Source organism: Camellia sinensis, chromosome 4, assembly GCF_055761805.1.
Source record: "Camellia sinensis isolate YWXY chromosome 4, ASM5576180v1, whole genome shotgun sequence".
NCBI lineage: Eukaryota > Viridiplantae > Streptophyta > Magnoliopsida > Ericales > Theaceae > Camellia > Camellia sinensis.
The window spans coordinates 170,171,606-170,188,414 of NC_138964.1; the positions used below are offsets into that span (position 1 = coordinate 170,171,606).

The 16,809-nt window shown below is 30.6% G+C and overlaps 1 protein-coding gene across 1 annotated transcript; it reads left to right on the forward strand.

Annotated features, from left to right (window-relative positions):
• The first annotated feature begins 14,674 nt into the window (after nt 1–14,674).
• On the forward strand, nt 14,675–16,489 carry LOC114284271 (cycloartenol-C-24-methyltransferase-like). Its single transcript, XM_082923006.1, has 5 exons — nt 14,675–15,328; nt 15,504–15,635; nt 15,774–15,890; nt 15,963–16,063; nt 16,232–16,489. Exons 1-4 carry the CDS (start codon nt 15,260–15,262, stop codon nt 16,020–16,022), a joined length of 378 nt encoding a protein of 125 aa, XP_082779132.1. The 5' UTR covers nt 14,675–15,259; the 3' UTR covers nt 16,023–16,063; nt 16,232–16,489.
• Nucleotides 16,490–16,809: the final 320 nt, after the last annotated feature.

Here is a 16,809-nt window from a genome sequence, read left to right on the forward strand (position 1 = left end):
CTTTTACAGTTTCATAACATGAGTGATGTTAAATAGATTTGTGCGTTTAAACAGTAAAAGTTTGCAGTTTCATAACATGAGTGATGTTAAATAGGTGTGTTCTTTGAAACTGTAAACTTTTACAGTTTCATAATATGATTTGTACTGTGAATAATGTGAGTTAAGTGTTGAATATATGTTGTTTGAAACTGAAGAATTTTACAGTTTCATAACATGATTTTTACTATAATGACTGTGAAAGGAGTATTGAATAGATTTGTGCTATGAGAGTACAAAAAAGTTTGAATACCTTTTCAAAGTCAGCAAGGCTAATGTGTTTCCACTTGGAGTACATTTTGCCAAGGTTCCACTTCATAAACCTTGGGATGCCTTCTTTGTTGGATGGTCGGAGGAGTTTACTGCACTCACAGTACCAGTACTGTAAAAAAAAATTAAACTATGTTAGATAGTTCGAAATAGGTGGATGTTTGGTATTTTTGTGTGAAGTAGTTGAGTAGTGTGTTTACCAAGAGTAACATGACGCATCCAGTGACATGCCTTGGGCTGTTGTTTGCATTTGCCATTGAATTCATGAGTGTGTCTTTTATTGCCTCAACCCAATTGTACTTCTTGATGTTGTTGAGATTGTCAACATAGTTGAGGAAACTCAAACTGAGTGTATGGGTTATTGTAGGAATGAGAAGTTTCAAGCACAAGTAAAGGGTGATGACCCTTGCAAGATCTTGACGATCATTAATTGATTTTCCTTTTTTGTTTGTTGAAACATTTTGGTTAATGACTTGTCATCCAATCTCTTTACTGATTTGCATCTTCGTTTGTAAAATACAAGCTCAAAATCCTTTGGTCTTGCATAGGATTTGGTGGTAATGCTGTCTTCTCCGCAGTCGATACCAAAAATGAGCCTAACATCACTGTTTCTGAGTTTCATTTCCTTTTTGCCAAGTATAAATGCTCTTTTTCTTTTGTTGTAGAGTGTTGTCATTTCTGCTACAATGGAATTGTAGTGTCTGCACCAAGAGGCCTTCAGTTGTGTTAAGGAGAGAGCATTTATAATGGGCGAAAAAGGGGTTTTTTCTAGCTCTGTCTATTGGGCTTTTGTGAATTTGGCCCCCTTCAACAGTTTGATTACTGTTCCGATGTTGGAACGGTAATTAAACTGTTGGACTCTCTTTGTAGGGACTGCTCCTTTTTTCCCTTTTGATGGCTTGGTTTTTGTTTTGGGAGTTGATTGGCTTTCTTGGAGTTTTCTTTTTTTGGTTGGAGGAGCTTCTTGTTTTTTTAATTGCTTTCTTTTGTTTTTTTTTTTTTTTTTTTTTGTAGTTGGAGGTGTGGTTGGTGTTTGTTGTGTGGGTGGGGTCTGTGGTGTAGTTCTTGGGCTTTTTCTTGTAGGTGGTGTGGTTGTTTTGTGGGTTTTTTTGGTTGTTTTTGGTTGTGGAGGGGGAGATTTTGGTGGTATTTCAGTGGATACTGGAGAAGGACTTTCCAAATGGGAGATACTTAAATCCCTGATTGAATTTTTGGGCATATGGGTTTGTTTCTTCCAATATCTTCCAACAGCTATTTCTGAAAAAATGAAAGCGACAGTAGAGTATGAGTAATATAGTGACAAAACTGTATAATTTTGTAGTTTTATATGTAGTTTAATATGAAGTTATATCTATTTGTTGGTAACAGTTACAAAACTGTATAATTTGACAGTTTGATTTGCACTTTATAATAAGTTACCTATTTGTTTTGAGTAGTGATTTAACTGTGTAATTTTGCAGTTTCATTTGCAATTTGAATAAATTTAGATATGTTACTTGTAGAGTGATGAAATCAAACTGTCTGATGTTTTAGTTTTTATAAACAGTATCAACAATAAGAACAGTCCATTGTATTTTGTAAACAACAACAATAACAACGAGAAGATTAAGTATTCAACGAAATGTAGCATCAATACGAATAAGAAAGCCAATATTTAACAACAAGAAGAAGTAAGAATAACAAGAATAAGAACAAGGAGTTGAATGTGTAAAAATAGGGATTTATGCGTAAAAACAGTGGATTAGAATGTTTAAAACAAGGGATTAGAATGTTTTAAAATAGGGGATTATATATAGAAGAGGGTTTATACATTTTGAAGTATATAAAATGTGTTTTACAAGGGTTTGTTTATGAAAGTGTTATTGAAACGATATATACGAAATATGAAAGAATAATGTACAAATTTGAATGAAAAATAATAGGTGAACAGAGATGTTACTTTTTTTTCCCATTTCTGTGAATCGGAAGTCAGGAACTATATAATTTCTTCAGAGTGGTGATGGTTCTTCGTGTTGTTGAGAGTCGCCGATTGGAGAAGATGAACGGCTTGTTGTTGTGTTGGTAAGAGTCGACGATTGGAGAAGATGAGCGGGCTCGTTTTGTGGTTAGGGTAGGGTTTCAGAGGGAGTGGAGTCAAACGGTGGAGAGATGGAGGACTGAGAATGCAGAGTTTAGTGGCGTTGATGTGACAGCATACTGATCAGACTGAGATGATCGTGGTAAATTGGATGATATAGTGTGGGTATTTTCGTCTGATTGATAATTTGAGGACTTAATAAAGTATTAAATTTGTTTTGGAGCTAAATGGGGCATAATATGTTGGGTTTGGACATTTGGGTCAGTTCTCCTAAAACTAATAAATCTAGGGCCAAAATTTGGGCCCTAGGCATAGGCCTTAGTGTCCTTGGGCCGACCATGTCTCTTGATGCACTACCTTTTGTAAGTTGATTTTCATCAACAAAATTTTGATTATCTTTGTCGACAAAAAAAAAAAAAAAAAAAGATCAATACATCTCCAACTTTGCAAGTGCCGGTTGCTTTTCGAATATTACGTGCCATATACAGGCTATGTTTGGGAAGTGTTTTTCAGTAAAAAAAAAAAAAAAAAAAAAAAAAAAAAAAAATTATTATTATAAATTATCATATCATATTTTCTAATTTTTTGTATGTCTTTTTATAAAAAAAATTAAAAAATTAATTAAAATAATCAATTCCTAAATGAGCCCTCAAATAGAAATATACATCCTTACATAGGGCAAAAATAAAAATTTCATTTAGGATCAAGCTACGTGCATAAAAAATAAATGAAAAAAAGAAGTTAATATTGATATATTACTAATTGAAAATGATTATTTTATATAAGCATTGCACAAGAAGGATTTCATGAAGAGAAAATTAAATATATTTAGCAAATTTTTTTCCTTATATTTTCTTGATTTAATAATGGATTAGACCACTGTTTTGGTTGCTATAATTCAATAAATAAAAAGTGAAAAAGGTTTAAATTTTCTAGAATGTGGCTATTAAATTTATTTGCATTGACGTAAACAGTTACATGTCAGTTATTGATTTGTTTACGAATCAATCAATTAAGACCTCATATCTGCCGTGATATTATGGGTAAATTCTGACATGAAGTTTTAGGAGATTCTAACATTATTCATAAAAAAAAAGTTTTGCTAGTAAGTGTTCCTATGACACAAATAAAAGACATGAAATTTAAAGAACACTAGACATATTTCATTAAATTCAATGTATATTTACTGAAATTAATATATTTTTTAATAATTTTACATATTTTTAAGACATTTTAAACACACTTCTCAATATTAATGCCTTCATAAAAATATACATATTATTTTATTTTTAAAATTAAGAAATAAGTGTCGTGTGTTGGAACAATCTTCTGTGTAAAATAAATAACTTGAAAACAAATCAAACAAATAAAAATAAATTACTTACAGAATTTATTTATCGAAGTGAGTAAGTACAAAAATAATCAAGTCGAGTGTGTGACACTCTGTCCTTAAGACAGATTCGCCCCACTTCGATACTTACGGATAAATGGCGTCTATCTCCCAAGATACAATAATCTTTACACAGATTGTTGTAGCACTCCAAACAATCTATATAGCGAACTAGAACCTGTGTTTCATACTCTCAAAATTTTCTCTAAAAACTAGTATGAAGAACAATGTAAAGAGAGAGCAAAAATGGGAAGAGAATTAATTTTCTGGATATCTGAATCTGCTGGAATGAATATGAATTTATAGGCAAACTAGTGACTGTTGGACATATTCGAACAGGTGCAAATTCAAACTGAATAGGTACAAAAATCTGTTTGAAAGCAATTTGGTCTGTTGGAAACTACTGGGTAGTTTTAAATCTGTCTAGGAAGAATACAATCTGTCTGGTGCAATCTGTTAAAATAGGTTGAAAAACAGCCTAAATCTACTTGGACTGGTTTGGAAAAGACACTCTGATTGGGAACAAAAAATTTGAATTCAAATTGGTGCAAAATTTAAATTTTTCCTACAAGAATTTTTGAAAAAATTCAAATAAACATTGTCCAAAAAGTTAAAATTAGTACCCAACCCAAAACCCACACTGAGCTTGGCTCAGCCGACCAGTCAGCGGCGGCACGCATGTGGTGGTTTGGGCCAAAGCCTATTTTGTCCATAACTTCTCCCTTTTACAAACTTGCGGTGCCTCTTCGGGGCCAACCCAAGTATTCCCACCTAGAATTTATATACACACATAAGTTCTCTTTAAGTTTCAATGTGGAACAACCATTTCAAGAAAACCCACATTTTACTTCTTTAATTGTTCAATGCACGAATCCGAAAATGACGTCAACTTCCTATTCACTCATAAATGGTTTTGACGAACCGCTTGCACTGTGTGACTTGTCATGAGGTAAGTAACACGTTACTTCTGTGGACCCACCACAATGGACGTGTGGGCCTCACTCAAATTTGAGCTCGAAATTGACCTAAAATAAACCTATAAAAATCATATTTTTCCAGCACCATGCATACCTTATATCTTTATAATCAACACTATACCATGAATGCTTAACGATATTGATTCAATCGATTGGAAAGAAACTTAAGAGTAAACACATGCAACAGTAAAGCTAGGCCTAATCTTTTCCCTCTCATATGTGAACCGAGTCTAAACCTGATCCACTCACACACACTCCATTGTAAGTTAGGCTAGTCTTGAGTTTTTGGGGTTCTAAGGCAAAATAAAAATGAAGGTCTATATTTACAAAGAAAAAAATATCACCCTGTTTTGTATCACTATCATCGATTGATATTAAAATAGATATTAAAATGTATTCATACCAAAAAAAAAAAAAAAAGTTACCAAAATTAGGAAAACTTTATTCAATTAAAATGTATTGAATTAATTGTTATTTATTGAATATGTTATTTATGAGTGTGGTTGCATTGTTATTTATTGAATATATTGTGTATGAATGTTATTGAAATTGAAGTAATTGTTTATTCCACTAAAATCTGATAAACAAATAAAGTAAAAAAAAAAAAAAAAAAATAGGACAAATTTATTTATTCCACTAAAATCTGATAAAGAAATAAGGTTAAAAAAAATTAGGGGCCCTATTTTGGGCTACCAACATTTTGTATATATTTTAATTTCAATTGGGCCAAACCACCCTTATAAACAAATATGGACTAAACATAATATTTTTGGGTTCTTTAGATTGGTCCTAAAACTTATACTTATAATATACTATACTACTTTTCTAAATTTAGAAACCATCTTTTGGATCAATTTTTTGGAGCTTAAGGCATAGGTCTCAATGGCCTTAGCCCAAGCCGATTCTGATTGTAAGCCACCTTGCTCTAGGACAGTCCATCCCCACCCATAGATAATAAGCCGTTGACTCTGATATTAGTTGTTAGGTGAGGAGATCAAAGAACTCACAACGGCACAACAATATCAACCTAATTGGTCGGAGAAAAACTCTAGAATCCACATGCTCAGTTTAAATATAAGCCATATATGAAAATTCTGAACACTTTTCTGCATATTTTTTTCCTAATTTTTTTTTATCTGGCTAAGCCATTCGATTGATTTGTTTGGGATTGTCTTTTCTATTGAATTTTTCTTTTTTCAACCTTCTTCATCTTTAACGATTTTTTTTTTTTTTTTTGAAATAATTTACACCCGTAGCTTCTACTCATAGAAGATGGACCAAAAAGTAATTAAAATTTTGAAAAAAGATTCTCTAAAAACCAAAAAAACAAAAAACAAAAAAATTACCTTTTTGGTTTTTTTATTTTTATCTTTAGTTTTTTGTTTAAAGATTTTTTTAAAAAACATTTTATTTTTTGGTTCTTCTACACTGGACAGATCTAAAAAATAAAAAACTTTGAACAAATTTGAAAAAATAAATTACTAAAAACAAAAAAACAAATAATAATAATAATAATGCGACTATTATTTTCTTTGTTTTCTGGTTTCCCCCCTCCCCAGATCATAAGCCGTTGACTCTGATATTAGTTGTTAGGTGAGGGGATCAAAGAACCCACAACGGCACAACAATATCAACCTAATTGGTCGGAGAAAAACTCTAGAATCCACATGCTGAGTTTAAATATAAGCCATATATGAAATTCTGAACATTTTTCTGCATATTTTTTTCCTAATTTTTTTTTATCTGGCTAAGCCATTTGATTGATTTGTTTGGGATTGTCTTTTCCATCGAATTTTTCTTTTTTCAACCTTCTTCATCTTTAATGATTTTTTTTTTTTTTTTTGAAATAATTTACACCTGTAGCTTCTACTCATAGAAGATGGACCAAAAAGTAATTAAATTTTGAAAAAAGATTCTCTAAAGACCAAAAAAAAAAAAAAACAAAAAAATTACCTTTTTGGTTTTTTAATTTTTATCTTTAGTTTTTTGTTTAAAGATTTTTTTAAAAAACATTTTATTTTTTGGTTCTTCTACACTAGACAGATCTAAAAAATAAAAAACTTCGAACAAATTTCAAAAAATAAATTACTAAAAACAAAAAAACAAAAAATAATAATAATAATGTGACTATTATTTTCTTTGTTTTCTGGTTTCCCTCCCCCCCACCCATAGATCATAAGTCGTTGACTCTGATATTAGTTGTTAGGTGATGGGATCAAAGAACCCACAACGGCACAACAATATCAACCTAATTGGTCGGAGAAAAACTCTAGAATCCAAATGCTGAGTTTAAATATATGCCATATATGAAAATTCTGAGCACTTTTCTGTATATTTTTTTCCTAGTTTTTTTTTATCTGGCTAAGCCATTTGATTGATTTGTTTGGGATTGTCTTTTCTATTGAATTTTTCTTTTTTCAACCTTCTTCATCTTTAATGATTTTTTTTTTTTTTTTTTGAAATAATTTACACCTGTAGCTTCTACTCATAGAAGATGGACCAAAAAGTAATTAAAATTTTGAAAAAAGATTCTCTAAGGACCAAAAAAACAAAAAACAAAAAAATTACCTTTTTGGTTTTTTTTATTTTTATCTTTAGTTTTTTGTTTATAGATTTTTTTAAAAAACATTTTATTTTTTGGTTCTTCTACACTAGGCAGATCTAAAAAATAAAAGACTTCGAACAAATTTGAAAAAATAAATTACTAAAAACAAAAAAACAAAAAATAATAATAATAATGTGACTATTATTTTCTTTGTTTTCTGGTTCCCCCCCATAGATCATAAGCCGTTGACTCTGATATTAGTTGTTAGGTGAGGGGATCAGAGAACCCACAACGGCACAACAATATCAACCTAATTGGTCGGAGAAAAACTCTAGAATCTACATGCTAAGTTTAAATATAAGCCATATATGAAAATTCTGAACACTTTTCTGCATATTTTTTTCCTAATTTTTTTTTATTTGGGTAAGCCATTTGATTGACTTGTTTGGGATTGTCTTTTCTATTGAATTTTTCTTTTTTCAACCTTTTTCATCTTTAATGATTTTTTTTTTTTTTTGAAATAATTTACACCTATAGCTTCTACTCATAGAAGATGGACCAAAAAGTAATTAAAATTTTGAAAAAAGATTCTCTAAAGACCAAAAAAACAAAAAACAAAAAAATTACCTTTTTTGGTTTTTTTATTTTTATCTTTAGTATTTTGTTTAAAGATTTTTTTAAAAAACATTTTATTTTTTGGTTCTTCTACACTAGACAGATCTAAAAAATAAAAAACTTCGAACAAATTTGAAAAAATAAATTACTAAAAACAAAAAAACAAATAATAATAATAATAATGCGACTATTATTTTCTTTGTTTTCTGGTTACCCCCAGATCATAAGCCGTTGACTCTGATATTAGTTGTTAGGTGAGGGGATCAAAGAACCCACAACGGCACAACAATATCAACCTAATTGGTCGGAGAAAAACTCTAGAATCCACATGCTGAGTTTAAATATAAGCCATATATGAAAATTCTAAACACTTTTCTGCATATTTTTTTCCTAATTTTTTTTTATCTGGCTAAGCCATTTGATTGATTTGTTTGGGATTGTCTTTTCTATTGAATTTTTCTTTTTTCAACCTTCTTCATCTTTAATGATTTTTTTTTTTTTTTTGAAATAATTTACACCTGTAGCTTCTACTCATAGAAGATGGCCCAAAAAGTAATTAAAATTTTGAAAAAAGATTCTCTAAAGACCAAAAAAACAAAAAACAAAAAAATTACCTTTTTGGTTTTTTTATTTTTATCTTTAGTTTTTTGTTTAAAGATTTTTTTAAAAAACGTTTTATTTTTTGGTTCTTCTACACTAGACAGATCTAAAAAATAAAAAACTTCGAACGAATTTGAAAAAATAAATTACTAAAAACAAAAAAACAAAAAATAATAATAATAATGTGACTATTATTTTCTTTGTTTTCTGGTTCCCCCCCATGGATCATAAGCCGTTGACTCTGATATTAGTTGTTAGGTGAGGGGATCAAAGAACCCACAACGGCACAACAATATCAACCTAATTGGTCGGAGAAAAACTCTAGAATTCACATGCTAAGTTTAAATATAAGCCATATATGAAAATTCTGAACACTTCTCTGCATATTTTTTTCCTAGTTTTTTTTTATCTGGCTATGCCATTTGATTGATTTGTTTGGGATTGTGTTTTCTATTGAATTTTTCTTTTTTCAACCTTCTTCATCTTTAATGATTTTTTTTTTTTTGAAATAATTTACACCTGTAGCTTCTACTCATAGAAGTTGGACCAAAAAGTAATTAAAATTTTGAAAAAAGATTCTCTAAAGACCAAAAAAACAAAAAACAAAAAAATTACCCTTTTGGTTTTTTTATTTTTATCTTTAGTTTTTTGTTTAAAGATTTTTTTAAAAAACATTTTATTTTTTGGTTCTTCTACACTAGACAGATCTAAAAAATAAAAAACTTCAAACAAATTTGAAAAAATAAATCACTAAAAACAAAAAAACAAATAATAATAATAATAATGTGACTATTATTTTCTTTGTTTTCTGGTTCCCCCCATGGATCATAAGCCGTTGACTCTGATATTAGTTGTTAGGTGAGGGGATCAAAGAACCCACAACGGCACAACAATATCAACCTAATTGGTCGGAGAAAAACTCTAGAATCCACATGCTAAGTTTAAATATAAGCCATATATGAAAATTCTGAACACTTTTCTGCATATTTTTTTCCTTTTTTTTTTTATCAGGCTAAGCCATTTGATTGATTTGTTTGGGATTGTCTTTTCCATTGAATTTTTCTTTTTTCAACCTTCTAAATCTTTAATGATTTTTTTTTTTTTGAAATAATTTACACCTGTAGCTTCTACTCATAGAAGATGGACCAAAAAGTAATTAAAATTTTTAGAAAAGATTCTCTAAAGACCAAAAAAACAAAAAACAAAAAAATTACCTTTTTGGTTTTTTTATTTTTATCTTTAGTTTTTTGTTTAAAGATTTTTTTAAAAAACATTTTATTTTTTGGTTCTTCTACACACTACAAGAAAATCCAGCTTTGGCGACTAAAAAATGAATTTTCGTCGCTGAAAGTAGGACAATCGGCGACTAAAATGCAATTAGTCGCCAAAAGTGTTCACTTTTGGCGACTAAGACAATTTAGTAGCCAAATGTATAGTTATTGGCGACTAAAATCAATTTCGTAGCCAAAAGTAGGGGTTTTGGCGACTAAAATTCAGTTTAGTCGCCAAAAGTGCAGATTTTTTGCTACTACAAAAATTAGTAGCTAAAAAGGAGGGGTTTTGCCGACTAAACCCGACTTTAGTCGCCAAAAGTGCTGTTTTTGGCTACTAAAAAAAATTAGTAGCTAAAAGGAGGGGTTTTGCCGACTAAACCTGACTTTAGTCGCCAAAAGTGTTGTTTTTGGCTACTAAAAAAAAATTAGTAGCTAAAAGGAGGAGTTTTGGCTACTAAACCTGACTTTAGTCGCCAAAATGGCTGTTTTTGGCTACTAAAAAAAAATTAGTAGCTAAAAGTAGGGGTTTTGCCGACTAAAACTGACTTTAGTCGCCAAAAGTGGCCTAAATTTTTTTTAGTAAATAATTTATTTTTTAAATAATTATATTGAATTAAAATAATTATATTTGTATATATTATTATTTTGTATTAATCCGGTTAATATACTATATAAATAATATATATTGCATATATATTCATGTGAAGTTGTAGTGGCATAGTGGAGGGAGTGTTGTGCAAAAAGGCTGGGAATATGGGATGGTTAGGGTTCGAAACTCAGGAAAAGCAAAAAAAAAGTCGGTTTTTTTTTTTCGCCGGAAACACCTTTGGCGACTAAAATTTTAGTCGCCAAAAGTCTTTATTTTGGCGACTAAACCGTTTAGTCGGCGATTTAGTGACTATTGGCGACTAAATTTTTAGTCGGTAAATGTATTATTTCCAAAAGTGAAAAACACTATTGGCGACTAATTTATTAGTCGGTAAACACCTATTTTTGGCGACTAAAAAAGGTTTAGTCGCCAATACCATCCGCGACCACAGATACGCGACAAATGTGGCGACTAAAAAATTTTGTCGGGAAAAGTCAAAAACTGACTTTCGACGACTAAAAACAGACTTTTGGCGACTAAAAATTTAGTCGCCAAAAGTGATTTTTTTTGTAGTGACACTAGACAGATCTAAAAAATAAAAAACTTCGAACAAATTTGAAGAAATAAATTACTAAAAACAAAAAAACAGAAAATAATAATAATAATAATAATGTGACTATTATTTTCTTTGTTTTCTGGTTCACCACCCCCCCCCCCATAGATCATATGCCGTTGACTTTGATATTAGTTGTTAGATGAGGGGATCAAAGAACCCACAAAGGCACAACAATATCAACCTAATTGGTCGGAGAAAAACTCTAGAATCCACATGCTCAGTTTAAATATAAGCCATATATGAAAATTCTGAACACTTTTCTGCATATTTTTTTCCTTGTTATTTTTTATCTGGCTAAGCCATTTGATTGATTTGTTTGGGATTGTCTTTTCTATTGAATTTTTCTTTTTTCAACCTTCTTCATCTTTAATGATTTTTTTTTTTTTTTTTTGAAATAATTTACACCTGTAGCTTCTACTCATAGAAGATGGACCAAAAAGTAATTAAAATTTTGAAAAAAGATTCTCTAAAGACCAAAAAAACAAAAAACAAAAAAATTACCTTTTTGGTTTTTTTATTTTTATCTTTAGTTTTTTGTTTAAAGATTTTTTTAAAAAACATTTAGTTTTTGGTTCTTCTACACTAGACAGATCTAAAAAATAAAAAACTTCGAACAAATTTGAAAAAATAAATTACTAAAAACAAAAAAACAAAAAATAAGAATCATAATGTGACTATTATTTTCTTTGTTTTCTAGTTCCCCCCATAGATCATAAGCCGTTGACTCTGATATTAGTTGTTAGGTGAGGGGATCAAAGAACCCACAACGGCACAACAATATCAACCTAATTGGTCGGAGAAAAACTCTAGAATCCACATGCCACTACAACAAAAAAGGTCTATGGTGACGAAAACACATGACGAAAAAATATTTCGTCTCCAAATATACATGTTTTAGTGATGAAAATAAGATTTCGCCTCCAATTGTACTATTTTTAGAGACGAAAACCAAATTTCGTCACCAAATACTTAAAATCAAATAAAATAATTGGTGACAAAAAATTTATTCGTCTTTAAATTTTATTTTTCGTCACAAAACAGTTTCTCACCCTGGGAAAATTTGGCGGAAGATTTGGCACCATTTTGGAGACGAAATTTTTTGTCACCATTGTAAAAAAAATTTAGAGAGGAAATAATTTCATCTCCAAATGTATTATTTTTAGAGACGAAAACCAAATATCGTCACCAAATGCTTAAAATCAATAAAAAATAAAATTGAACCATGAGATATCTATCTCTCTGTTTAGATGCATGTATTTTACTTTCTATATCTCTCTGTCACCCCCTCACCCATTCATCTCCGTCACACCGTCCGTCCATCTTTGTCGCACCGGCTAACCCGCACGTCGCCGGCCGGCGCTCGCTACAACAGGTATCTCTCTCTCTCTCTACCATATTTTGTATTAAAACAACGCAATTTTGAATGTTTCCTAATGTTAATTAAATTTGTTTCGATTTGAAATAATTATTAATAATCAGTTCAAAAAAAATATTAATAATTAAATAATAAATTATTAAGAACATAATAATAATTATTTTTTTAATAGAATTATTATTTATTGATTAAAATCATAAAATTTCTTAAATTTATTTATTTTCATTCAAAATATTAATTAAACCTTAATAAAGGTAAAATTACAAACATAAATAATAAAATTTAAAAAAATATAAATTAAAACCAATTTTGATTACAAAATTTTATCTCAAATTTCTTCTCAATATTTGAAATAAGCCCTTCAAAATTTTGCCTCAATTAAAATTTACTCATAAAGTTTTGTCTAAATTTCTACTCCCTGGTCCCAAAAAAAAGAAAAAGGGAAAAATAGAGAAAGACTAACAGGGAGATGTGTTCGAGAGAGAGAGAGAAGACGAAGAAGAGATGGAGGGAAAAGAGACCATGAAGAGAGACGGAGGGAAGAGCAGTCCTTCAGAGCAACAGCCATTGCTTCGCTCGTGACGGCCATTGCGTTGCTCGAGCAGTCCTTCGGAGCTACCTCCTTCGCAGCCCGATTCGTCTTCGCTTCTCCCTCCGGTCGACAAAGACCCGCGAACGAAGCAAACGGAGCCGTCTCACCTCTCCCTCCGACCGGAGCTCTCGCACCTCTCCCTCCCACCGTCCAATTTCAGGTGCATGTTTAGATACTAGGGTTTTGAGTTTTGATTTGAGGCTTTTCAATTTGAAAATTAGGGCTTAGGGTTTTTCAATTTCAAAATTTGGGGCTTTTCAATTTGGGGTTTAGTGTTTAACTTGGTTGATTCAGTTCTTGGTAGGTGTGAGTTGATAGATGAGGAACGAGCATTCGGGGTGATTGTGGATTATGCTCGTACTCCTGATGCCTTGTCTAGACTACTTGACTTTGTAAAGGAGCTTGGACCAAGGAGGATTATCACTAGTATGCTTCTTATATGCTTTATCAAAATGCAAATGATTGGTACCATATTTTTGTTGGCTTTTTACAGAGTTGTGGTTTGTCCCTTTTATAAAATCAATATTTGCAATTTTCACACAAGTGTTGATAGAAACTGATGATGTCTAGGTTTGCTGTAGCTCAAAAGTTTCTTCATTTGGTTTAAAAAATGGCTAGTTTTTATTTTTTGACACAAACTATTCTTCCAGTTTGTTTTTATTTATTTATTAATTTATTAAAAAATTAAAAAATTAAAAAATTTATTTATTTATTTATTAAAAATTAATTTAATGGCTATTCGTCATTTGTTTTTATTTATTAAAAAATTAATAAATAAAAAAAGAAGATAAAAAAAAGAAAAAGAAAAAAAGAACATGTGTTAAGTTTGCATTCCAGAGTTGAGATTGTCCAGGTTGAAGCCTCAATAATTTATTTAAAGTTTCAATATTTCACCAAAGTGTTACTATTTATATTTCATCAAATGAATATTTAATTTTGGAAGTAGTCAAAATTGAGATGTTGAGAATTTGGAAATTGGTTTGATAGACATTTAGAGCCTTTTGTGGAATGAACTTCAGTTGTCCTTGATGTTGACAACTTTTATGTTTACCCTTTAGGCCGTGGTCTGTTGAGGAAGAAAAGGAATAGGTTAGAAATGCCATTTGCTGGAAAACTGACAGCCTTTATCTCTATGTGTGCTTGTCTTGGTGTACTTTAACTAGAAGCTTACTGATTTAGGAATAGCTAAAGTTCTTATAGTACGTAATTAAGTTTTCATGGTCGAACCTAATTTTCATGTTTTTCCTGAAGTTCTTATAGTACGTAATTAAGTTTTCATGGTCTAACGTAATTAAGTTTTTACTGATTTAGGAATAGCTAAAGCTTACTGATTTAGGAATAGCTAATGTTCTTATAGTACTTGTATTAGGAAACATCTGTTAAATGCTTTTGTAAGTAATATTGGGCTCATTTCCTTGAATTCTTAATATTGGGCTCATGTGTGTCTCTGAAAAAATGGATGGTCTATTTTTGGAAACACACTTGTCCATTTTTTGGAAGGGATTTCTACTCTCATGTTATGAATTCGTACAAACACAGGTTTTGGAGGGGATTTATGCTAAAATGTACATTTGAAACGAGTAAAGTGAAGGGCTGGAGATGCCTTTAGGCATATTCAATGTGCATGTCCAACTAGACATATTGGACAAATATTTCATATCCTTACTCAAGTGTTGAGTGTCTGATATGGTTAATTAACAAATTTAGAAGAGCACGTGTAACACAAGTTATGATTTTCATTATTAACACAAAATTGAAATTAAAAAATAAAAATAAAGAAATAGGGAATAGGAAAGATAGAGAAGGATTACTTTAGGTTATGCATCATACTTTCTTTTTTCTTTTTTCTTGACAAGTATACATGTCATACATAACTTTATTTTCTAAGGATCCATTATTGCATAGCTTTGAGTTGGTTTTGTGAAAGAGAAAGGAATCGTGAAATCAATGTGCTTAAATTATTTGTAGCACTCAAGAGGATTCACATTTGCTGTATATCACTTGAATATAAAAAGGCATTGAGTGCAAGTTTAGTGCATCTTACACCTTTGCATTGCAGCACCTACCTTTCTTATTTTCTTCATTTAATTCGGGGTCATGATGGGAGATAGGCAAGATTTGTACCAAATTTTCTACTTCTTTCTACAGTTTGTTGTGGTTCACCATCTCCCTTTTCTCTCTCTTTACTTTTCTTTTCTTTCCCCTTACTGTTTCTGAGAATCACATTAGACCTCCACAAAATTGGAAACTCAACTTTTTTTTGTTAATTTTGTCCATTTTTTCAAGTTATAGCACTGATATTGATGACCTTGTGTAGTGATACATACATTACAGGGATAAACAACAATGAGTATCAAATAACAAGAGGAACAGTAAGTAATTTTCATGTTGGTGTATAACAGAACTATTTCTTCATATCTGCATTGATTTTGAATACATACTATTATAGTGGAATCTCCTAGTTAAAATTCAACTATCTTTCCTATTCATAACCACTAAAACAGTTAAGAGTTTTTTGCTTGTTTATGTGCTTTGGTTGCTCTGCAGGAACTGAACTGCATTGCAGGAGTGGACAACAACTGCAGCTATGTGAAGGCTGACTTCATGAATATGCCATTTTCTGACAACAGTTTTGATGCAATATTTGCAATAGAAGCTACCTGTCATGCACCAGATGGGGTATGCTGTCAGAATGCTCATTAGGTTCATGTGTAAATTTGTCTAATCTTACATATCGGGTTGTATAGGTCCCTCTATTTATATATAATTTGTTTAATCCTTTTTTTGTGTGTGTGTGGGTGGGTGGGTGTTAGCTAGGTGGATTGCTACAAAGAGATTTTCAGAGTGTTGAAGCCTGGCCAATGTTTTGCTGCTTATGAGTGGTGCATCACTAATTCTTTTGATCCCAACAATAAAGAGCACCAGAGAATCAAGGTTCTACTGATTCAATATGCCTTTTGACTTGCTTTCTCTGTCGGAAGACAAACTTAATTTCTTTGGAAACAGGGTGAGGTTGAGCTTGGTAATGGACTTCCAGATATCAGGGTCAATGAAACAATGTCTTAAAGCTCTGAAACTTGCACTCAAGAGGATTCACATTCACTAATGTAAGTTGTAAAAATTTACGGAACAAGCACGGTAAAATTTGGTTTAAAATTTACTTTGAAATTTTTATTTTTTCTCTTCTAGGTTGCATATTAACATATTTAGTGAATGGTTACCTTAACCTTTTGTTGTTGTTATTGTTGTTTTATTTTTTCTTTTTTAAATGGCAGATTGGAGATGAACGAATTTGGTGACCTGCATAGCACGAGTTTATTGTTAATATTACTAGACACATCCATCACAGTGTAGTTGTACTTTTTGTTGATATTACCAAACATGTATTTTGACTATGTTGTTGTGGGTTATGATTATATTGTGATGTATCTTATCTTTTTGTTGATATTTTATTGAATAGATTAAAATGAACAGGTTTTTGTTGATGTTACCAAATGAACAAGTTTTTGTAATGATTTGTAATGGATATTATATTCAGCAGGTTATTAAAATGCACAAGTTATTTTGATTGTGTTGTAGTTTTTGATTTTATTAGAATAGATGTTATAGTTTGGATGTTATATATTAATTTCTTGATACTATGATACATGTATTTTGTTTGGGTTGTTTTATGATAATGAACAGTTTAATTTTATATTGATTTGTATTAGATATTTATTTAATAGATTATTAAAATGTACAGGTATTGTTTATTGAAAAAAATATATAAATTGCAAATATAACCTTCCCCTCAATTTTTAAAATTTATTTATTATTGGCGACGAAAAAAAATTGACACTAAAACTTTCTAATC